The sequence below is a fragment of the Macaca fascicularis genome, chromosome 1, assembly GCF_037993035.2.
Source record: "Macaca fascicularis isolate 582-1 chromosome 1, T2T-MFA8v1.1".
Classification (NCBI taxonomy): Eukaryota; Metazoa; Chordata; class Mammalia; order Primates; family Cercopithecidae; genus Macaca; species Macaca fascicularis.
In genome coordinates, this window is record NC_088375.1 from 191,069,788 (window position 1) to 191,093,090 (window position 23,303).

Consider the following 23,303-nt stretch of genomic DNA (forward strand, 5'->3'; position numbering starts at 1 on the left):
ATCACGCTACCATTCATTTGTTGAGTGGAAACAGTTCCCTACTTATTTATTGAATAGGTAATCAGTAAATACATTTTGTATCAATCTAACACTTAGGCATAAACTACAGCCTCCTCCACCCAATATCTGAGGTGTTCTAAGATTTAACTACTCAAATGTTTGGTATTTGATAAATTGCTTAAGTTCTCTGCAATTCAGTTCCACCTCCTATAACAGCACTTCTGAAAATGTGGTCTGTGAACCTCTGAGGGGTTCCTGAGACACTGTCAGGGAGCAAGTGAGACATGACTATTTTTATAATATTAAACTATTAGCCTTTGTCACTGTGTTGTCATTTACCTAGGATAGGTACAAATGCTGGCACCTGAGTGCACATCAAGGCACTGACCCCAAGCTCTACTAGTTGTTATTGCATTTTTCACCACTGTACACTCATAATTTAGGAGAAAAGAGCAAAAACTCAATTGCATGTAACATATCCCTTGATGAAGCAGTAAAAATTATTAATTTTGTTAAATCTGAATCATTGAGTACATGTGCTAAGTCCTCATAAAACACTTTTGGTTGTCTCAAAGAAATATATCTGTGTTGTTTGAGTTGTGAATTACACTAGCTGCTTTGTTCATGGAATACCAGTTTTATTTGAAAAAAATTACTGGGCCGGGCACGGTGGCTCATGCCTGTAATCCCTCACTTTGGGAGGCAGAGGTAGGAGGATCGCATCAGCCCAGGAGTTCAAGACCAGCCTGGACAAAACAGGGGAGATCCCATCTCTACAAAACATAAAAAATTAGCCAGGTATGGTGGCACGTGCCTATAGTCCCAGCTACTCAGAAGGCTGAGGATTGCTTGAGCCCAGGAGGATGAGGCTGCAGTGAGCCATGATTATGCCACTGCACTCCAGCAGTGATGCTGTGCAACAGAGCGGTACCCTGTCTTTAAAACACTCTATGAAATAAAATTTTAAAAAAGAAAAAAAGTGACTGACAAACTGTGGCTTTTCAGACTTAGGTATGTGGCAGACATCTTCTTGAAAACGAATTAAGTGAACGCCTGTCATATCAAGGAAAACAAGAGTCGGTATCTGTTGCCAATAATAAAATTCAGGCTTTCAAGCAAATATTAGCATTTCAGAGAAGCGGCATTCACAACTGTGAGCTTGAAGCTTCCCAAAATTCCAAGTTTTTATATTATTATTAGTGATACTAACAAATGTAATTTTTAAAACATTTATGGCTGGGCGCGGTGGCTCACGCCTGTAATCCCAGCACTTTGGGAGGCCGAGGCAGGCAGATCACGAGGTCAAGAGATTGAGTCCAGCCTAGACAACATAGTGAAACCCCATCTCTACTAAAAATACAAAAATTAGTTGGGCGTGGTGGCGCACATCTGTAGTCCCAGCTTGGGAGGCTGAGGCAGGAGAACCGCTTGAACCCAGGTGGTGGAGGTTGCAGTGAGCCAAGATTGCACCACTGCACTCCAGCCTGGCGACAGAGCAAGACTCTGTCTGAAAAAAAAAGAAAAAAAAAATTATAATAATATTTAACAACATTTAGAGGCTATCCATAGGCCAGTGCACCAGTATTTTCTAAATGATCAATGTATGATGTTATAAAAGGATGCATGGGTGAAAGATCCATTCAGAAGAGACCAGTGGGTTTTAGTGTTAACAGTATGAAACGTTCACTGACCTTTCAGATTCCACACTGCAACTAACTTAAGAACCTACCAGAAGCAGTGGCTCACACCTGTAATCCCAGCACTTTGGGAGGTTGAGGCAAGAGAATCGCTTGAGCCCAGGAGTTTGAGACTACTCTGGGCAAGATGGCAAGACCCCATTTCTACAAATAGCCAGGCATGCCTGTAGTCCCAGCTACTCGGGAAGTGCTTGGTCAACAAAGCAAGACATCATCTCTTAAAAAAACAAACAAAAAAAAAAGTTGTTACTTCCATTGAGTTTTGGTGGATGTCAGAGAATAATAATCACAATTACCCAAAAGACTGTTAAAATACCTCCCTTGACTGGGTGTGGTGGCTCACAGATGTAATCCCAGCACTTTGGGAGTCTGAGGTAGGCAGATTGCTTGAGCCCAGGAGTTTTGAGACCAGCCTGGGCAACAAGGCAAAACCCTATCTCTACAAAAAATTAAAAAATCAGCTGGGCACCAGTGACAGGCGCCTACAGTCCCAGCTACTTGGGAGGCTGAGGCAGCAGAATCACTTGAGCCGGGTATGCGGAGGCTGCAGTGAGTTGAGATTGCTGCATTGCACTCCAATGTGGGTGATGGGAGTGAAACCCTATCTTAAAAAACAAAAACAAAAAAAACTTCTCCTTTTTCCAATTACATATCTGTGCAAAGCTGAATTTTCTTCCTATACTTTAACCTAAACAGTGTATCACAATAGATTGAATCAAGAAGTGACATTAAGGTCAGGCACAGTGGCTCACGCCTGTAATCCCAGAACTTTGGGAGGCCAAGGCAGGAGGATCACGAGGTCAGGAGATCGAGACCATCCTGGCTAACATGGTGAAACACCGTCTCTACTAAAAATACAAAAAATTAGCTGGGCACGGTGGCGGGTGCCTGTAGTCCCAGCTACTCAGGAGGCTGAGGCAGGAGAATGGCGTGAACCCAGGAGGTAGAGCTTGCAGTGAGCCAAGATCGCGCCACTGTACTCTAGCCTAGGCGACAGAGACTCCGTCTCAAAAAAAAAAAAAAGTGACATTAAAGAGATTTGCAAAATTGCAGGAAAATGGCAATCTTTTGTTTTTGTTTTAGAAAAGTTATTTTTAATCTAAAAAAATTGATTATTTTAAATCAATCTGCTTTAACTTCTAATAAGGATAAATACTTTTAGATGTAACCCAGAGAAACACAGGCTCTTTGGGGTCTCTAACTTGTAGAAAATGGAGTACTGAAACCACCGTAAGTTAGAGATAATACCACATACTTCTCAGAGTGGGTATGAGAAAATAAAGAGATACTTGAAATAACCACTTAGCATAGCCCCTGGCATACTGTACCAGCTTAATAAATTACAGCAAGGGCCAGGTGTGGTGGCTCAAACTCTTGTAATCCCAGTGGTTTGGGGGCCCAAGATGTGAGGATTGCTTCAAGCTGGGAGTTCGAGACCAGCCTGAGCAACAAAGCAAGACCCTTGTCACTACAAAAAATTTAAAAATTAGCCAGGCATGGTTGCATGTGCCTGTAGTCCCAGCTACCTGGGAAGCTGAAGCAGGAGTATCACTTCAGTTCAGGAGTTTGAGATTGCAGTGAGCTATGATATAGCCACTGCGTTCCAGCCTAAGTGACAGAGTGAGACCTGATCTCTCAAAAAAAAAAATAAGGCCGGGCACAGAGGCTCATGCCTGTAATCCCAACACTTTGAGAGGCCAAGGGTGGGCAGATCACTTGAGCCCAGGAGTTCGAGACCAGCCTGGGGAACACAGTAAAAGCCCATCTCTACAAAAAATTAAAAAATTAGCAGGCTATGGTGGTGCGTGCCTGTAGTCCCAGCTACCAGGGAGGCTGAGGTGGGAGGATCACCTGAATCCAGCAAGTTGAGGCTGCAGTGAGCTGAGATTGTGCTACTGCACTCCAGCCTGGGTGTCAGAGTGAAACCCTGTCTCAAAAATAAAATGTAAATAGGCCGGGCGCGGTGGCTCACACCTGTAATCCCAGCACTTTGGGAGGCCGAGACGGGCAGATCACGAGGAGGAGATCGAGACCATCCTGGCTAACACGGTGAAACCCCGTCTCTACTAAAAATACAAAAAAATTAGCCGGGCGCGGTGGCAGGCGCCTGTAGTCCCAGCTACTCGGGAGGCTGAGGCAGGAGAATGGCGCAAACCCGGGAGGCAGAGCTTGCAGTGAGCCGAGATTGCGCCACTGCACTCCAGCCTGGGCAACAGAGCGAGACTCCGTCTCAAAAAATAATAATAAAAATAAATAAAATGTAAATAAATGACAGCTATACTACTGCTATGAGTACTACTAATGTCGCCTTTTCTACTGCTATGAGTACTACTAATGTCGCCTTTTCTATAAGTCTACCTTATAACTATGAATGTGCTTTTAGCAACTGAGTGGCTAATGTGGTATAAACATGGGACAATACCTGATTTGTTAAAGGAAAAAATTGTTTCATTCCTCTCTACTTTGGTGGTTAGTCTACCAACTGAAAAGGCAAGGTGGGGGTAGGGGAAACCTGAACTAAATCCTCAATACCAAGCCAGACCTAGAACTGGGTCCATGTGGGGCCACCGTATCTCAGGTGGTAATAACATAAGCAGGCCAGTGGTGTCTCCAGGCAGTTTCTACTCAGCCCTAAAGCCCACTGTGAAGAAACAAAAGCAGATTCTATACCTCTACTAAGAGGGCCTGGTAGAAAAGAGAGTTGGATAATTCTCCTAAAATCACACAGCTACTAGGCAATGAAGCTGGTATTGGCACATTTGATTCCAAAGCCTGGGCTCTCCTATTGCACTAGAATGCCCTCAAGGATAATTTAGACAGCAACAGTTGCAGGTTTCAAGGAATTGCAGAAAAAGTATACTGATTCCCAGGTACTTCTAGGGAATATAGGGTAGCCTAGCAGCATGCAGTTTTCTTTGCAAGGAAAGACTGGTACAGATGCTTCTTTCTGTTTGAGGACCAGGTGATGGGACCATGGACCTGGCTAGAAGCAGCAGGCACACACACACAGTCTGCCAGCCAGACCTTAGAAACATCCCCCATTCCAAACCGCCTGAGAAGCTCCATGCAGTTATTACCACTATGTCCTCAGGATAAAGATTGTCGCTGAAGGAGCCATCATCAAAGTTGACTTCATAGAAGGTCTCAGTGGTGAGCCTGACCACTTCACACTGGTAGAAGCGCCCGTTCTTATGCTTGCTAATGACTTTCTGGCCTGCAGTGATGCTTTGCAAGGCCCCCTTGGCACGCTGGAAAAAAACAGAGGCTTCGGTTACTCACACGTGGAGTTGGCAGGCCTGGCATATGGAGACCAAGATCAATTAGTTCCTCCTTATCAGGGAAAGATAAACATGAGAAAGTACAAGTAAAAAGGAGAGAAGAGATGGGAGCTAAAACAAGCCTTTCCAGATACCCACCATCCCAGCCAGGACACTGGAAGAGACCAGTACCACATTTTCCTCCATAAATTTAGCTCCTCCCATAAATTTAGCTAGTCCACAACTGGCCCTTATACCACATTGTCTTACCCAGAACCCTCTGAACAACAAGGACTTCTCTGATCTTGCCAAGAACTGACATCAAAGTATGGAAGGAAAGACTCAATAGGTGTCCTGAGGGGCAAAGCTGCACCACATCTTAGCATCGGCATTACCCTCAGGGCTAGGGCACAAAGACTTAGGTTTCCCAGATGTCTCCAGTTACACATGACGAACTGCCCCCCATTCCAAGGGCCCTGCCATTGCCATCTCTGGTGCCCTCACCATGCCCTTCTCATCCTGAACTTGCCCTTGATGCAAACAAGATCACAAAGCATGTGACAGCCTCATTTCCAAGCGCAACTGCTAGCCTGCCCAGGCACTCTGCCCCAGCCATGCTGGCCCCCCTTGCTGTTCCCTGAATGAGTATGCCACATGTGCTGCCACTCAGGGCTTTGGCACTGCTGGTTCTTCTACCTGAGATGCCATTCCCCAGTTACTTGCACACTGACTCCCATCCCAGTGTCAACTTATTGATGTCATTCCTTACTACTTAATCTTCCATTCCCCTTATCTGACTTAATTTTTATCCCTGCACTTCTCACCATCTGCTATACTGTGTATTTACTTGCTTCTATGTATCCTTCAACTATACTGTATGCACCAGAAGGGCAAGGACTTTTTTGTCTTGTTCAGTGGTATAGTCCTGGCACCTAAAACTGTGCCTGGCATATAGTAAATGCTCAATAACTATTTGAAGAATAAATCAGTGAAAGAAATACTAACTCATCAGTCCCCCCAATTTCCTCATAGCACCAGCAGTCTACAGCTGCCAGCTTAAGCATGTGGAGTACTAATGATTATCACAAAATAACTATTCTATGTATGAAAAAACTCCTATTTCCCTATCATATCTGTGACTCGTACTACCTCAAGTTTTTACCTGCATCAAGGGCAAGTTCACAATGAGAAGGGCATGGTGAGGGCACCAGGGATGGCTATGACAGGGCCCTTGAGACACTCCGGAGTCTCATTCTCACTAGAATATGTTCCCATCTTCCTAAGGTCCTAACCGTACCCCTGACCACCTGTCATGTTCAACATCTTTATGAAAAAGAATGCAGTCAGCCAACCAGGACTTTTCTGCAATCCCAAATGGCAGAGTGAAAAGTTTATCCTTCTGGGCTGGCCGTCTATCACGTTCTTCCTTTGATTATGTATTTACCACATTGTTGTCAAACCTGTATGATCGTCTCTTCTATTAGATTGTAACTCACTCATGGCAGAGCCTTCCCCGACTATGGTCTGGCATCTGACCTGACTACCCCACAGGGACACTCCAGTTTGTGGTACTTAGTGACCACCACGCCAGCCCTGCCTTCTCTGTTGAATGTGACCCTCCTTCCTCCCACTGGCTTGCCTCACTTTCTCAGCTGCTTTCACTGGTTCATGCTCTGCTACCTGCTCCTCCCACTGGGAATCTCCGGAGCCCAGTTTCTAATGGGAACTAGATTTAACTATGCTGTTAAATGCTAATAGCCAAATCTTTACCCTCACAGTTACTCTCCAGAATGCTCCAGCGACCTTAGCATTTACTTTCCTCTTTCTCATCCCTCCCTCTCTCCCTTGCAGAGCAACACTGCTTCAACTCAGTTCCTGATTGCAGTTACTAACATCATATTAGCATCCTTCCCATCTCTCAAGGGATTAACCTGAGTCATCTTCAGTATTCACTCCCCCTTTCCTCCTCCTCTCCCCTTCTCAACCCACGAGGGTCATCAAATCCTATCAATTCTACCTGTTGGGGGATCTCAAAGTTAAATGTACCCCAAAGCCCTGCCTATGTGTTCCCATTTAAGACCTCACTCTCTCCTAGGCTAACTGGTTTTCTGGCCTCAAATTCTTACTCTGAATCCTCTCTTCAAACACACACCTAAGTGATTATCAAAAACTATAGTTCAGAATCAAAATATTCAGCAAGTTCTCCTCATCCAGTGAAGAGAGGTCAGAGTCCTGAGAGTGGCAGTGCAGGGCCTTCATCCTCTGCCGTTGTCCGCCTCTCAGGCATCACACTCCCACACGCCGTCACACTCCCATAACCAGTCTTCCATGGTCTTTCTTCCACGACCTGCTTGTTCTGTTTCTGAAGCTCTGCACACAACAGTCTCTGCACACAATTCCTTCTTATTGTTTAAGACCCACTTCAAATGCCACCTTCTACCCAATCCTCTTCGTAGCTCCTCTAGCTAACATTACATGTCACTTTTTCTCTAATCTCTACCATTCAGAGAACTGCAGAAATCTCTACTGTCTGGCTAACAGTTAACACGGTTAACTCTTGGGAGCTCTCCCCATTTGTTCTCAACATTTTCAGAGGTTCTGCATGTCCCAGACACTAGGTTAAGTAATAAGGATGCCCACAGTAATAAGATATGGACCCTCAAGGAGTTTATCCTGATGGAGAGGCAGACAAGTAAAGAGATAATCAAAAGGAATCAAATACAAGCAGTTTGGTGTCACTGGATTATGGAGTACAAGGCAGGGAGTGGAGATGGACAGGGGCCATCTCTCAATCTCTTAACTCATTAGCACTCTTCATAATGCAGAATGCTTGAGGAAATTGTTCCTGACACAATAAATGGAAAACATGCAGAGAAAATGATCATGAAAAATGTCAAGAGGATTCTAAAATGGCACCCTCTCTCACCTCCAAATTAGGAATCTTGTGCCGAAAGCAGGTAATGAAGACCACAAAAGGCCAGTCATCAGGCTGCATCATCACACCGGCAGCCTGAGCGCAGCTCACGTGGAAGGCAGTTGGGCAGCGGCCATGAGAACACTGCACACAGCAGCCAGCAGTTCTTTTCCTCCGCTTCTTACAGAAGATACATTTCTGTAGCACAGGGGAAGAAAACCAGTGATTGCAGGAACTGACACTACAGCTTCCTCTATTGTTCCCCTCCCAAATGCAAAGTCAAGCAAGAGTCCTTCCCAAAATACAAGGACACACCAGCCTGCTCTAATCCAGGTCTGGTTACAACTTTACCCACCAAGAAATTTTTTTTTTTTTTTTGAGAGTCTTGCTCTGTTGCCCAGGCTGGAGTGCAGTGGCACAATCTCAGCTCACTGCAACCTCCGCCTCCCGGGTTCAAGTGATTCTCCTGCCTCAGATTCCCGAGGAGCTGGGATTATAGGTGCACACCACCACTCTTGGCTAATTTTATATTTTTAGTAGAGTTGGGGTTTCACCATGTTGCCCAGGCTGGTCTTGAACTCCTGACCTCAAGTGATCCACTCACCTCGGCCCCACAAAGGGCTGGGATTACAGGCGTGAGCCACCACACCTGGCCTCCACTAAGGAATCTAACCACAGAGTGAGAATCACAAACTCTAACCAAAACCAAGGGACAGAGGGGGTCCCTGTTCTCTTCTACCCAGGTACTTGTAAGTCGGGAAATTCTGTAGTCTACAAACCCTTACCAGTTTGAAGCGGGGCAGGGGGATTTTGCTCACATCCACCGGACTTCTTTCTGCAATGTTGACAAACCTTGCTTCCAGAATTGCCACAGCACATGAAACGTGGACCCACCTGCCAAAAGGCAAAGGCTACCTCAGTCACCTCTGGGCCCAAGGCTCTACGGCCTTCTCTTCTCACGTGGGCCTGCTGACAGTGCTTCCTCCCTCACCTGGGTGACCACTGACTCCCACCAGCACGTGCCTGGGACCCAGGATGGTGAGAACCAGAACCGTCTCTCCTCTGAGTATGTGGAAGCAGTGTCACCCCCACTGCTGCCACTGCCCACTGCCCTAGGTTAGCACAGGATCATGCTTCTTACACCACTCACTCACTGTCTGTTAAAAAATGAGCAGAGCCGCAGGCTAATGGTGTGTGGCAGGTTTCAGGGAGTGAGAATAAATTGGAGAGCTCTATGCAGACCTCTTTACCACAGGACCCAAGTGCTTCCTGAAAACATCCCCGGCTGTGCCCCAATCTGCCAGTAATCACAGCTCTCTCTCTTGGCCTCTGCCCAAACCTCTCCCCCAGGCTGAAATGACCTCTCCCTTCTGCTCCCTTTTTCCATAGCTGACTCACTCTTTAATCCTTAAGGTTTGACCCAAGCTCCACTTACTCTGAGAGGTCTATTCAACGGACATCCTTGAACTAAAGTAAGTTTTGGACATTTTGAGAAACTAGCATGCACCAAGAGGAAAAGAACTAAAATGGTGACAACTCTTAAAACCATGCTACGTGAAAACCTACAACAGACAACACTGGGGCTCCATGAAGCTGTCTGCAGTACTAGTGGGGCTGTCTTTTTAGAGTAGGAACGGATTTGTTCTGGGTGGCCCTGGAGGGAAGAACAGGCATTCAGAGGAAAGGTGAGAGGTTCAAGCAGAGCCATTTCCACTCCAAGTAAGAATGTTCCCAGCACTATCCTGTGATTGTGAGGAACACAATGACCTCAAATAATGGCAGCAAGTGCCTCTGAAGGAGCAGAAGCAGCAAGCAGAGTAGCCATCTCTCAGGGACAGCATGACAGGGACTCTTGAGGGCAGGCGGCTGGACTGAACATGTGCTGCAAGTTGCCACGGGATTCTACTTAAAAGCAGGATACTCAGCACTGACCTGCATGCACCATGCCCTAAACAGCCAGCTCTTCCAGGTCAGAAACCTCATTCATCTTACATTTCCACCTCAGAGCAACCAAGCACATGTCTAAGCACAAAGATTCACTCCATAAAAATGAGCTGTCCAACAGCTGAGAAGCCCAGAAACTTCAGTAGATTTGGTTCCATAGTGGGTGGGCCTGTCTGAGCTCTCCTCAGTGTCGCCCTTGAGCACACTCGCCTCATTCCAAATACCAGGTCTGAGCCAGGGAGTTTGCCACGTGGAGAAGTGCTTGCTAGCCTGTGGCCGCCTCTGCGCACCAGCGCCAGCTGTGACAAGGTGAATGTCCTCACTCCAGCCCACACAGTCCCTGCGCATCACCTTCACAGCCTTCATATTCTCATGAGTCCATTCTTAGCGCCTCCAAAGGAGGATGTCACTGACATCTCTGCTGCAGAGGAGCAGCTAGAGTTGGAAAGTCTGAGACTGCTTGGCTCCCTTAGCATTCCATTTTTAAAATGAGTCTTGGAGATGCTATTCCAGCTCCACACGATGTGCTTCCCAAATCCTCATCAGTCATTCAGAAGAACAGCTAGTGCCCTCACAAAGACACTGTGTGCTTCAGAACTTGAGCCTGTGCATTCCAAGGCACTGCTCAGGAAACTTACCTGTCATCATTTGCTCTCTGCAGGGCCCCTCCTCGTAATGAGCATAAACAGCAGTCCTGCCAAGAAAGGAGAGGGAGGAAAAAGTGGTTAACACCAAGTCATTAACATTCAATCTGCTCTCCCCTGGACCTGCTTTGGGCAACTCCTCCACATAAGAAAGCAGCATAATAGCATGTGGGGCTTCACCCAGGCAGCCCCTGCACCAGGACGCCCTGTCGGAAGGAGAGGCCACTCAGGGCTAAAGTGTGCCAAGTATTCGCATGACTTCATATAATCCTCCTCACTGTTTACTGCTAATAACAACTCTTAGCAAAGTCATGAAAGATACTTTGCTCAAACTAGAGGCACGACAGGGATCTGACTGCTTCTTTTGTGGGCTAGGTACAGCCAGGTTCCAGGGGTACAGTGAAGAGAAAACTGCACAATGAATCATCTGAGCCCCTTTCTGAGGCTCCAACTCAAAATGGCTAAATTCTTTTAAGGGAGTTATTGTTCTTCCTACAGGAAGACCACTAGTTGGTCTTCACATAATGGAGCTAACACAGCGTCCAGACTCCGTTAAGTGGGCAGCAACCGCTCTCACTGTCATAGGATTTACTCTCACAATACTTGCTCTCTGACATCGCCGCGTACCAGACCCTATGCAGACTGCTGGGAATACTGAGTCTGACATGAAATCGTACAGCCCTGAATATGCACCAAGACTTACGGTGAAGACAGTAACCATGTGGGATCACTCACCTCCTCTAGGGCATTGGCTGAACAGCGAGAACACATCCAGTCTTCAGAAGCCTTTGCAGGGGGGACCCCATAGCAACCTAACAGGGACACCAAGATGAGCAAATTAAACCCAATGGTCAGAGTCAAAAGGGAGATTTGCAATTCCTTTCCATATACCACCTCCCAAAGCTACAACCAAATCTCACAGAAACCCCTTAGTTTTCTTTAGTCTGAGTCCCCAGGGCTCAGGCATATAGTATGGCTCAAAGTCTCAAAAAGTCAGAAACTGTAGATTCACTGGTACAAACACCTAGTAAGTGGCAGGGACTAATCCCTTTCTGCTATCTGCAACCAAGAGGATGGCACAGAGATGCCTAGTGCCAGTATGGACCCCTGGAGACACAGAAAAAATCCACTAGCAACAGACTCTCCCAATAAAACATCAACAATCTTTTAGGGGCCGGGAGGCCAGGAGGTAGCAAGAACGTCCAGCGGGCAGGCCCATACTCTTGGGACAGGACACACAGAAAGGTGAGCAGCACTCACTGGCATGGACCCGGACGCTGCACTTCTTGCAGGAAACCAGTATGCTGGTGCCATCCTCCTCAAGGTAGGGAGTAGAAAGGTTGATGTCCGTGCTGCAGCCAGTCGAAGTGAAACACATTTCCGGAATCAATGGCTTGGTCCTCTGCTTCTGGGGGGCTAAATCTGAAGCATTTCCACAATTCTGAGTAAAGCCTCCAAACTCAACCTAAGGGGAAAGAACAAGTGTACACCTCAGTGAGCACATGCCTGTGCTCTTAGCCTTCCACCTGCTCTATCAGCAGAAAGCTGGCTCTCTTACCGATCTGACTATGGCTACAGCTCCCGGGTGCACAGCCATTATCCCGGAGCTGCTAATTGAAGTTACCTCTAATGACTCAAATTCAATTTCTCACAGCAGCATCATACAAAGACCCCTAGGGGACAGCTGAGAAAAGGGAGCAAGGTAAGAGGCAACTGGGATTTCAATCTTCCCAAAGCAAGTGGTAATAAAATGCAGAGAGGCCAGGCGAGGTGGCTCACGCCTGTAATCCCAGCACTTCGGGAGGCCAAGGCAGGTGGATCACCAGAGGTCAGGAGTTTGAGACCAGCCTGGCCAACATGGTGAAACCCCATCTCTACTAAAAATACAAAAATTAGCTGGGCGTGGTGGCACATGCCTGTAGTCCCAGCTATTTGGGAGGCTGAGGCAGGAGAATCGCTTGAACTGGGGAGGCAGAGGTTGCGGTGAGCCGAGATCACACCACTGCACTCCAGCCTGGGTAACAGACTGAGACTCCATCTTTTTTTAAAAAAAAAAAAAAAAAAAAAAAAAAAAGCACTGAAATGTTAGCAGCTAGGCTGCTACTGTGGGCTCCCTTATGTGCTACACCGTGCAGTGACCCCACCCGGGGAGTGTACCCAGAGCAGATGCTCCTAATAGGCCAGCACTAATTGCCTCTTGTGGTACCTGTTAGCAGGTCACCTGAACTACAGCACTGTTACATGGCTGGAGCCCCACCTGTGTGATTCCTGGCTCAGGGTCCCTCCAGGAAGAACTTATATCCACATACTTCCCTTGGCAAACTATACTGATTGCAAATATCTGCTGGATGGCACTTGCATCCCCATTCCAAGGATGAGGCCCAGAAAGATGTCAACCCCAGAGCCTATGCCATTTGTGAAACTCCTACTTAGTAGATCTGCTTATAGTAAGAACCCAGCCATTCACTCCCCTCATAGGCAAAGGCTTTGGTTTTGCTTTTTGTCAATGGAAAGATTTAGCGAGTTCCTAATCCAAAGTGTGTTGGTCTGAGGTTCTATTTTCAGCAAGCATGAATCGGGGGCCCTGCCAGCCTCAGCAGTAGCCATGCTACTTTAACCACCAGATCAAGTTAAGGACCACTTATCTACCTGCCATGCTGTGCAGGTCCCAGCTGAGACTGAGCTTGTCCCCTGGCACCTGCTGCTGTGAATGCCTTCCTGGCATCCTAGAGCTGGACCCAAAGAGATCTATCAGTGAATCCATAGATGCCCCAGAGTATGAAGCACACAGCTGAGCTCAGCAGTCTTGCCTCCCAGTCCCTCCTCACATATCGGGCCCTTGCTTCTACCCCTCCCAAGTTCCTTCTGCTACTGGCAACACCCTCTGTGGCAATGGGAAAAGAAAAACAACATTAGAGGATCTGGCTTTTTAGCTGAAGTTCAGACTGTGGTAAAGAAATTAGTTCTCCACCCTGGCCAGGACTACAAACCACTTGGCAGGAATAACCACGGACCAGAATAAGAAAAATGCAGATTGCTCTGCGAACAATGATGTCTGTGGTGAATGCATGTGCAAAGGGGAGCCTAAGCCCACCCTCAGCTCATCTCCAAAGCATTCTCAATTGAAACCCACGTTGCTGGGTTATCTGCCTGGAGAAGACTGACCAATACACGGATGGGGCAGAGAATGCCAGAGATGGAGGTGGCCTTTCCCAAGACAACCAGTGACAAGCTATATACTCACAATTAAATCTAGCTTCCCTCTGATTGCTGGTCCTGGGTAAACAGAGTGCATGAAGCCGGCTTACCTGATGGTAAGTCTGGAAGATCATACAGACAGCGCAGTGAGGGGCCTGCTGAGCCATGGTCTCATTGAATTCCTTCTCAGCCTCAAAGTTTGGAGGTCGGTTCTGCCACAGTTGGCTCAGAGGCTTGGCCCAGGCCTCTGTCTCCTCAGCCTCTTCCTCAGGGGTCAGCTGTTCAGATGTCTCTAGTGGAGGAAACAGAAATATGAGTCAGCACCAACCCTGTGGCTCTGCCTGGAGAGCAGATGAGTTCAACTAGGACTCCTGGTCCTAGGTTTGGACCAAGGGTGACTCCTGGATTCCTAAGGATGATAAAGGCAAAGGATGGAAGAACTGTCAGTAGACTCCTTCAGTATCTTGATGATGTGTAGAGAGTCCTGCCAGTACCCCATTCCCTGGTCAAACTCACTCATGGCCTCCAATCTTCCTCCTGTCCCATGAGCTTAGCTTACTCTGCTCTCCCTTAACAGCTGCCACATTCAGCCCCTCTGCCCAAGGACAGCAGAATGAAGCACCATCTTGCCAGAAACCATCTTATTTGCTGCCTCCAAAATGTCAGCCTGTTAAGTCCTTTACCTTTTAGAGTTTTCCCTTTAGTGCAGCTAAACAAGGAAGGAAAATAACAGGGAATTGGCAAAGCTTAAAAGTTGTAATATCATGGTCCTTGGCCAGGACTTTCCAGCTTCCTCTGGAAAGGTCAGGGGTATGTACCTATTCTGGACAAGGCTCCCCACCCCCTCCTAGCTCTGCCTCAGAAGAAAGCAGAGCTACATGTCCAAGATGATTCCTCTTCCCAGCCACAAGATGTGATGTCCTGACGCTGGCAAACAATATCCTGCAGGCTGAATCCAGCCCACTCGGGAAGTTAAGAATTGTTTTTACATCTTTGTGATGGGGTCTCGCTATGCTGCCCAGGCTGGAGTACAGTGGCTATTTACATGTGCGATCATAGCCCACCACAGCCTCAAACTCCTGGACTCAAGTGATCCTCCCATCGCAGCTGCCCAAGTAGCTTGGATTACAGGCACATGCCATTGCACCCAGCTTTGTTTTTACATTTTCAGCATTGGGGCTTAAAAAAAAAAAAAGACAGTGACAACCACAGAGCCTAATGAGGGCTGTAAAGCCTAAAATACTGACTTCCTGGCCCTTTATATATCCCTGGTCATGACAGATGGTGTCTCCTAGGTACACTAGACAGCAGAACATACAACTCATCAGACTTCATCAAGGCCTGGGAAGGAAAAATCCCCTTTGGGTGCATCTTCCTACAAGAAAGGGACATACTGCTGAGTGGAAATCAAAAACAGTTTGCTCACAAAACTCATATAAGTGATGAAGGTGCACATTTCCCAGTTCTTCCTAAATCAGTAAAACACGGGCATAGTCCACGAGCTCCCAGCAGAAACAAGGAAACAGAAACAGGGAAGTAAAGGAAACGCCAAAATTCTGAAGGTTATGAGTAAATGAGGGCAGTCTTTGGTAGATGTCCAAAATGTTTCTCCAGATGCTCTACCATGCGAGGGAGGTATGAGAAGCTACAGTTGCTATGCCCTTCTTTGGCAAGTGTGACCAAGCAAGGCCCAAGTATGCAGCCCCTGAAAGGAGACTGGCTCTGTGCCAGCCCCATCACACGGGGCATCCTAGGGGATCCCTGCATCTCGCTGTGAGTGGCATCATCAGTCCTCAGCTATGACCCTCCTTCTTCCCAAAAAGAAGTGCTTTCTCAAAGGCCCCTGAAATCTGTTCAAAGCAGCCAAGGAGAGCTCTGGTCTGTACTTCCATTAGGTGCCTGTTTCTTCATTTCTGGCAACTCCAGCTCAGTGCGATAGTTTTCTACACTGCCCTCACAGTCATGTTTAATCTGAAGGCATCTGGCAGCTGCCATTGTGCGCCACCTCAGTGTACCCTAAGGACACCAACGCAGACAATGAAAATCAACCCCTATATGCCCCATCGTTCAGTTGCAATCAGGAGCCATGGTGCCCAGAACCCAAGCACAGATTTTTTTCGTTATCCTGGCCAAACAGGAGTGACCAAGATAGAATGGAAGAAACAGAAACAGACAGGCAGGCTCACACTCACAACTAAAAAATTAACACACTGACATCTGTTCCATTTACAAAGCCAAAAGTGGCCCCAGATCATTCCATTTGTGAATACTGAATGATGAGGGAAAATGTTCACTACGTTATTGCAGGAAGCAAAATTACACAGTTTACATACATAAAATTTCATTGAGCTGTACAGTTAAAATGTGTGCATGTCACTGAATTGTTATGCTTGAATTGAAATTTTTTTAAAGTGGGGGGAGGGGCATACAACACTAAAGAAACATAACTTCCAAATACAGTATGTGACCTTAGCTTGATTTATATTAGAGTTCAAAAGAAATAACTATAAAACACATTCTTGGGACAAGGACAGAAAGAGGGTCATGGACTGAAGATTAAAGGATATTATGGGGCTGGGCGTGGTGGTTCATGCCTGTAATCCCAGCACTTTGGGAGGCTGAAGTGGGCGGATCACTTGAGGTCAGGAGTTCGAGACCAGCCTGGCCAACATGGCAAAACCCCGTCTCTACTAAAGATACAAAAATTAGCCGGGAGTCGTAGCACACGCCTGTGATCCTAGTTATTTGGGAGGCTGAGGCAGGAGAATCACTTGAACCCAGGAGGCAGAGGTTGCAGTGAGCCAAGATCACTCCACTGCACTCCAGCCTGGGCAACAGAGTGAGTGAGACTCTGTCTCAAAAAAAAAAAAAACACGAAACAAAAAAAGTAGGGGGAAGTTGTGTATTATCTCAACTGCATTATTTTAAAAAGATATACATGGACATACTCTAATATCTGACTAGAAAAGTCAAGAAGATAATATGCTAATATATTTATAATGGTCATCTTTGAAGGGTAATTTTGTATTCCTCTTGGTAACCTTCCCAGTTTCCTAAAGTCTGTATTGCTTTAAACCAGTTGGGAGATAGGCTGGTGCTACCAAGAGAACCTGAAGTTTCTGTCTGGGCTGGAATAAGAACACAGAGAACTTCCTAGGACCTGACTCAGGGTCCTGCCACACTTCTGAATAGAGGACAGAAGGGATGTTCCCCACCCTGTTTATCATGATGTTTTTTTTTTTTTTGGTTGTTGTTGTTGTTATTGAGACGGAGTCTGGCTCTGTCACCCAGGCTGGAGTGCAGTGGTGTCATCTCGGCTCACTGCAAGCTCCGTCTCCCAGGTTCAAGCCATTCTCCTGCCTCAGCCTCCTGAGTAGCTGAGACTACAGGCGCCTGCCACCACACCCAGCTAATTTTTTGTATTTTTAGTAGAGATGGGGTTTCACCATGTTAGCCAAGATGGTGTTGATCTTCTGACCTTGTGATCCACCCGCCTCAGCCTCCCAAAGTGCTGGGATTACAGGCATGAGCCACCACGCCCAGCCATATCATGATCTTTCTACTTAAAAAAAAACCAGCAGAGATGGGGCAATGATCAGGAAGGAGAGGACCAGGTAGGACAGGGCCTGACGTTAGTCAAGAGTAACAAGTACAATTGACTCTGCTCTCCTTGAGGGTGCCAGGGCCCAGTCATCAACCGAGCCAGAGCTGAGGCTCAGCAGTACTGATCTTCCTGGATCTCTGGGCTCCAGGCAGCACAGGAGACCACTCTCCACTGATGTCAATGCACCCTGAGCTTCAGTGCCACATTTCCTGGTTTTCCTTACATGTCTGCTTACCCTGCTTCTCTGCCTCCTTCACAGGCTCTCTTCCCTCCTCTGTCCACCTACCCCCAGCCTCTGCTCACCCACCTTGGTCCCCTCCCCAAGAGTGGCCTCATTATTCCAACAATTGTATCAAATGTCACCTCAGTGCCAAGTCCTAAGTCTACGTCCTCCATAGACACTGAACTCAGGTTTCCCCAGTGAAAGCTACAAACCAGGGAGGCACTCAACTCATCCTCCTCAACTACCATCCTCATAGCTCCACAGCCAGTCACCAAATCCAGTTGATTTTATCTTCCCAATATATTCCCTACCACCACCATCCTACTTCAGACCTTCATATTGCAGACAGACCATTATGGAAGCCCATGTGGTCCTCTCAAAGCCATCCTCAAGATGCCAGCACTAGGAGTGATCTTTTCTAAAGGAATCTAAATGACCATGTCATTCCTCTGCTCGAACGTCACTGTGTCACTGGCTCCTGAATGCCAGTAAGATAAACTCCTCACTCTGGCCTCCATGATAGTGCTCTCCAGGATCTGGTCCCCCTCGTCCTACCCCACCTATCACTCCCTGGCCTTGCCCTCCAGCTCTAGCCACACTGAGCTGACTAGAGTTCCTCTGACTACAGCCTCCTGCTGCTCTTCTCCAAGGCATGCTGTCCTTCTGCCCCAGAGTAACACCTTTTTTTTTTCAGACGGTGTCTCGCTCTGTTGCCCAGGCTGGAGTGCAGTGGCGCGATCTCGGCTCACTGCAACCTCCGCCTCCTGGGTTCAAGCAATTCTCCTGCTTCAGCCTCCTGAGTAGCTGGGACTACAGGCATGCGCCATGACACCCGGCTACTTTTTTGTAGTTTTAGTAGAGATGGGGTTTCATGTGTTAGCCAGGAGAGTCTTGATCTCCTGACCTCGTGATCCGCCCGCCTTGGCCTTCCAAAGTGCTGGGATTACAGGCGTGAGCCACTGCGCCCAGCCGCCTCTTCTTTCTTGAGATCTGTTCACCTGTCCAGTTTCCCCACTACGCTGTGAGTGTCTTGAAGGCACAGACATATCTTAGTTATCTTTGCAGCCACATATCCAGCACAGGGCTTTGCATCACTGACAGGAGTTTCTATCTTGAAAAATCAGCCGTGTACCTCCCAGGAAAAGAAAGGAAAAAACCTGGCCGGGCGCGGTGGCTCAAGCCTGTAATCCCAGCACTTTGGGAGGCCGAGGCGGGCGGATCACAAGGTCAGGAGATCGAGACCACAGTGAAACCCCGTCTCTACTAAAAATACAAAAAATTAGCCGGGCGCAGTGGCGGGCGCCTGTAGTCCCAGCTACTCAGGAGGCTGAGGCAGGAGAATGGCGGGAACCCGGGAGGCGGAGCTTGCAGTGAGCCGAGATCGCGCCACTGCACTCCAGCCTGGGCAACAGCCTGAGACTCCGTCTCAAAAAAAAAAAAAAAGAAAGGAAAAAACCTGCCTGCAATTATCCCCTGTTAAGGTACACTGCAAGATACTCAAACTTATAATGAAATCTGGTTAGTGAATTAGATATAAGGAAATCCAGTCCTCTCTACGGAAATCTGGAAGAGCAGCTAAGCCACAGGCCCACCCTTATCTGTCAGCTTGGCCTTCTGATGTCCTGTCCTGTTAAGTCTAATGTGGTGAGCTGCTTTCTTCCTGGTGAAGGAAAAACAACACTTACCATCATCACTGACACACTCCTGCAGCACAAGTGGGTGATGGCGGGGGAGCTTGCTTAAAGGCTGACGGCGTCCCTTGGACTTCTTATTCTCCTCCAGGGAAAACATGTATTCATCCGCAACCTAGGCAAACCAGAAGAAATTAAATTGGTCTTGTCTCCACTTGAGAGACAGCACAAGTCACCCTTACAATGAAAACCAAAGGAAAGAGAGGGGCACAGAGAAACAAAAAGACATATAAAACCAAACACAGAAAATACCTGTCTTAGAAAAAGCCAAGTGGGCCGGGCGCGGTGGCTCAAGCCTGTAATCCCAGCACTTTGGGAGGCCAAGACGGGCGGATCACGAGGCCAGGAGATCGAGAGACGATCCCGGCTAACACGGTGAAACCCTGTCTCTACTAAAAAATACAAAAAAAAAAAAATAGCCGGGCGAGGTGGCGGGCGCCTGTAGTCCCAGCTACTCGGGAGGCTGAGGCAGGAGAACGGCGTAAACCCGGGAGAGCAAGACTCCGTCTCAAAAAAAAAAAAAGAAAAAGAAAAAGCCAAGTGACAACGTGACAACACCACGTACCAAACTAGTCTGAACCAGGATTATGTAAATTTGGGGGAAAACCCAAGTGTGGTTCTTGGCCTTCTCAGGAGCAGCCTGAAACAAATGTACCAAAAACAAGCCTGCTTCCACTCTGAGAGAGCCTTGCCCCGTCCCTTAAGCTCACTGCCATGAGACTACCGAGGTGGCCCAAGTGAGAGAGCCCCCAAGGAGCCTAGGCACCCCTTTCCTTGGCCCAGTAGGTCAACAGTACCTGTTACAATGTACCAGGCAGCTGGGCCACCCAGGAGTGTCTAGGGGACACCCAAAGGGGTGAGCAGCAGCTAACCTATTAAAAGTAAAATAGGCCACCTTCTCCTTATACACTGCCGGGACTTCAGCTCTAGCAGGTACTGTTCATTCCTCAGTTAGCTGCTGCTTCTCCAGGGGAGAACATCAGCAAGGACGGAAAGTGCATCTGAAACTCTGGCCTGGCTGCAAAGGGAAAGGTTGATTTAACACTGCATTTACATAATGTCAGAGCAAATGTAATTAGATTTAAACATACAGGATTGACTCAGAAGCACTACAGAAGGGTTTCTTTCTAATCAACATATTTAAAACTTGGTTACACTGACATTAGGAGACGTAGGGTTAGCAAAATCCATTAAGCAAGGAAATGAGGCCTGAAAGAGGGCCACTTTACAACTGTGACAAAAACCAATGCCATAAATGCTGCAGTGCTACTTTAGAGAAGACACCCTGGGCCTACAGACTCCATGTGCGACTACACAGAGCCCCAGGAGTTAAGGACCACAGTTGGAATGCCAAGAGAAAACAACTTCTGAACAGGCCATGTCCAGGAAGAACAGAGCCTAATCTTCCAAACGTAAATTTTGCCAACAAGTTTTGCCGTCCATTTGCCATTCATTCAACAAATATTCACTGGGCACCTACTGTGTGCAAAGGCCTGCTCAGGAAAAGAAGAAGGTGTGGAGAAACAAAGAAGATGGGATCTGTGCTTAGGTGAGTAAGGATGCTGCAGCAGTATGGAGGAATATGGTGGAGTGAGGATATCAGGGACCTTTTCCTGCTGATGTCCATGAAGACTTACATGACCATAGACTTAATCAGACCTGAACTGTATCAACTGTCTAAACCAATGGTTTTCAAAATGTACATCCGGAAAGCGCCTAAGGAGCCTCCATTAGAGTGAACAAAAAAGGCTTGAGGCCCCACCTTCTTTCCAACCAGAATGGCTCTGCTTTTGATTTGTATGTTTTAATTGATTAAGATTTCACTTAAAGAAAGGGTTCTGGCCAGGCACAGTGGCTCACACCTACAATCCCCAGCACTTTGGGAGGCTGAGGTGGGAGGATCACCTGAGTCCGGAAGGTCAAGGCTGCAGTGAGTGAGCTGAGACTGCACCACTGCACTCCAGCCTAGATGACAGAAGTGAGACTTTGTCTCCAATCAATCAATAAGTAAGTAAAAGGGTTCTTTGGTTAAAACAAACTGGAAAACCCATACTTGCCCAACTCTGATAGTCTTACCATGTAAATAGAAAATTTAGGAGCATGTACCCCCAACCTAGACATTACTTACTAATCAATTACATATACTAATACTAATGCACATATGCACATTTTAAAGCAAAAACAGACTATAAAAGGTTAAGATAAAAATAAAGTTAATTTTGCTTTATTCCTATACCCCAATAATATTCCTGTTTCCCCCATGCCACCGACCTGCCCCCACCATCACTTTGAGGGCACCTGGACAATAGGCCTAAACCTGTGGGCTGTGGCAGACTAGGGAAAAAAGGAATGAGAATAAAGAAGCCAGAAATGGTGGCGTTTTCTAGCCTGGACCACCAAGGTGACAGGCTTTAAGAGGGCTCGTGTGGAGGAAGTGGAGGCTAATAACAAACCAGGTTAAACAAGCTGTGTGGGGTACACAACATGTATCCAGGGTCTTTTCATTTGGAAATACCCAGGGGAGACAATAAGAAATTCAGGGGGTTCAGAAAAGAGGTCAGAGCAAGAGCTGGGAACCCGCAGCACCAGGTTCAGAATTACAATGGTGGGAGAAGATAAGATTGTCGTGGGTGATAAATTGACTAAGCCTTCCAGGGACAGGAGGAAGAAGAGAAGGGAGAAAAGGAGACTCCGCAGCAGACAGGTAAGAGGAATACCAGAAAGCCAACAAAGGGACGACTTCAGGGAGGGGGAGATCCACAGGCCAAAGAACACAGAAGAGCTGAGCAGGGAAGTGGCCAAGGGACTCACTCGGCAACGGGGAGCTATCAGGACTGTTTTTTGAGATAAGTTCCGGTGGACAAAGAATAAGAAACTAAGGAGCGAATATATCACGGAGTATTTTTGGGAAGATCAAGGGAAAAATGAGATCATAATTTGAGAAGGAAATTTCCAATTGTATTTTAGCTATGATAGGGGCTACATGAGCTTGGCTTTATAGGCAAAGCAGCAGCTTGTGAAAGGGAGATAATAGGATATTTGGTAGAGAGAATGGTTCCCCAATATACCCACATCCCAATCTCTGTGAATATGTTATTCTAACATGGTAAAGGAGAATTAAGATTGCTAATCAGATAGTCTTTAAAATAGGGAATATCCTGGATCATTCAGGTGGGCCCAGTGTAATCCCAATGGGGAATACAACAGAAGGAAGCAGAAGAGTCTGAGTGATGTGATGCCAGAGACACTTGGTTGGATGCCCCTGCCTCTGACCATGGACGCAGAGGTCTAGGAGCCAAGGAATGTGGACAGCCTAGGGAGGCTGGAAAGGGCAAGGAAATGGGTCCTCCCCCGAGAGCCTCCAGGAAGGTACACAGCCCTGCTGACGCCTTCATTTTAGCTCAGTGAAACCCATTTCAGACTTCTGAACTAAAGAACCACAAGAGAACAAGTGTTTCAGTCTCTGTGTTTGTGGTACCTTGTTATAGCAGCAATAGGAAACAAATACAGGGTAGGAGGTACCTAAGGTCACCGAGAGGAGGTGGAAGGGTGAAGGTCAAGAACACCAGAATGCAGCTTGGGAAAGGAAGAGGACAGTTTTTCCATGATCAGTATGTTCACAGCACCTCCTATATAGCCAGCATATGGTGGGAACACTTGTTTTGGCAGTGTAGAGATGAACAAGACATGATTTCTAACCTCAGGGAGGGAGACCTAGTGTCCAAGTCTGAAGTCTGAGCCCTTTCCACTACCGTCATGCTGCCTCTGACCAAAGTAGTCAGGTCCATTCAAATATTTGAATATTTTTTCACATTTCCTCATCTCCTGGCCAGTACTCCTCCTGCTACCATGGCATCCGTACCCTTCTCACGGTGCTGCCTTCCCTGGGATTGCTCCAGTTTCTAAATTCCCTCAGTATATGACAGAAACCAACTAGCTGTATGAGCCTGGACGAGTGGCAGCCCTACCAGTAAAATGGCAGTAATAAACCCTTCCCCAAAGGGCTCTTTTTGCAGACAGGGTGGGATAGCAGGTAGTCTCCCAGGGCCCTGCCTGCAAGAAAGCTAGAGCTCAAGGCTCCTGAGTTCTTTCCTCGCTCCTCCAACATCTGGCACCAGCATCAAGGTTAGT

The 23,303-nt window shown here is 47.2% G+C and overlaps 1 protein-coding gene across 6 annotated transcripts in view; it reads right to left on the reverse strand.

Annotated features, from left to right (window-relative positions):
* The window catches only part of KDM4A (lysine demethylase 4A), a 57,713-nt gene that overhangs the window by 3,027 nt on the left and 31,383 nt on the right, over positions 1–23,303 (reverse strand). For 5 of the 6 annotated variants that reach the window (XM_045372530.3, XM_045372537.3, XM_045372534.3 and 2 more), the window contains 8 exons: positions 19,167–19,287; positions 13,765–13,946; positions 11,717–11,921; positions 11,192–11,268; positions 10,451–10,506; positions 8,654–8,762; positions 7,881–8,066; positions 4,775–4,945 (listed from right to left, as the gene is read on the reverse strand). In XM_045372530.3, the coding sequence (XP_045228465.2) occupies positions 4,775–4,945; positions 7,881–8,066; positions 8,654–8,762; positions 10,451–10,506; positions 11,192–11,268; positions 11,717–11,921; positions 13,765–13,946; positions 19,167–19,287 (1,107 nt within the window). Of the gene's footprint in view, positions 1–1,748; positions 1,915–4,774; positions 4,946–7,880; positions 8,067–8,653; positions 8,763–10,450; positions 10,507–11,191; positions 11,269–11,716; positions 11,922–13,764; positions 13,947–19,166; positions 19,288–23,303 lie in introns of those variants that run through there. The other variant, XM_045372538.3, reaches the window with a different exon arrangement.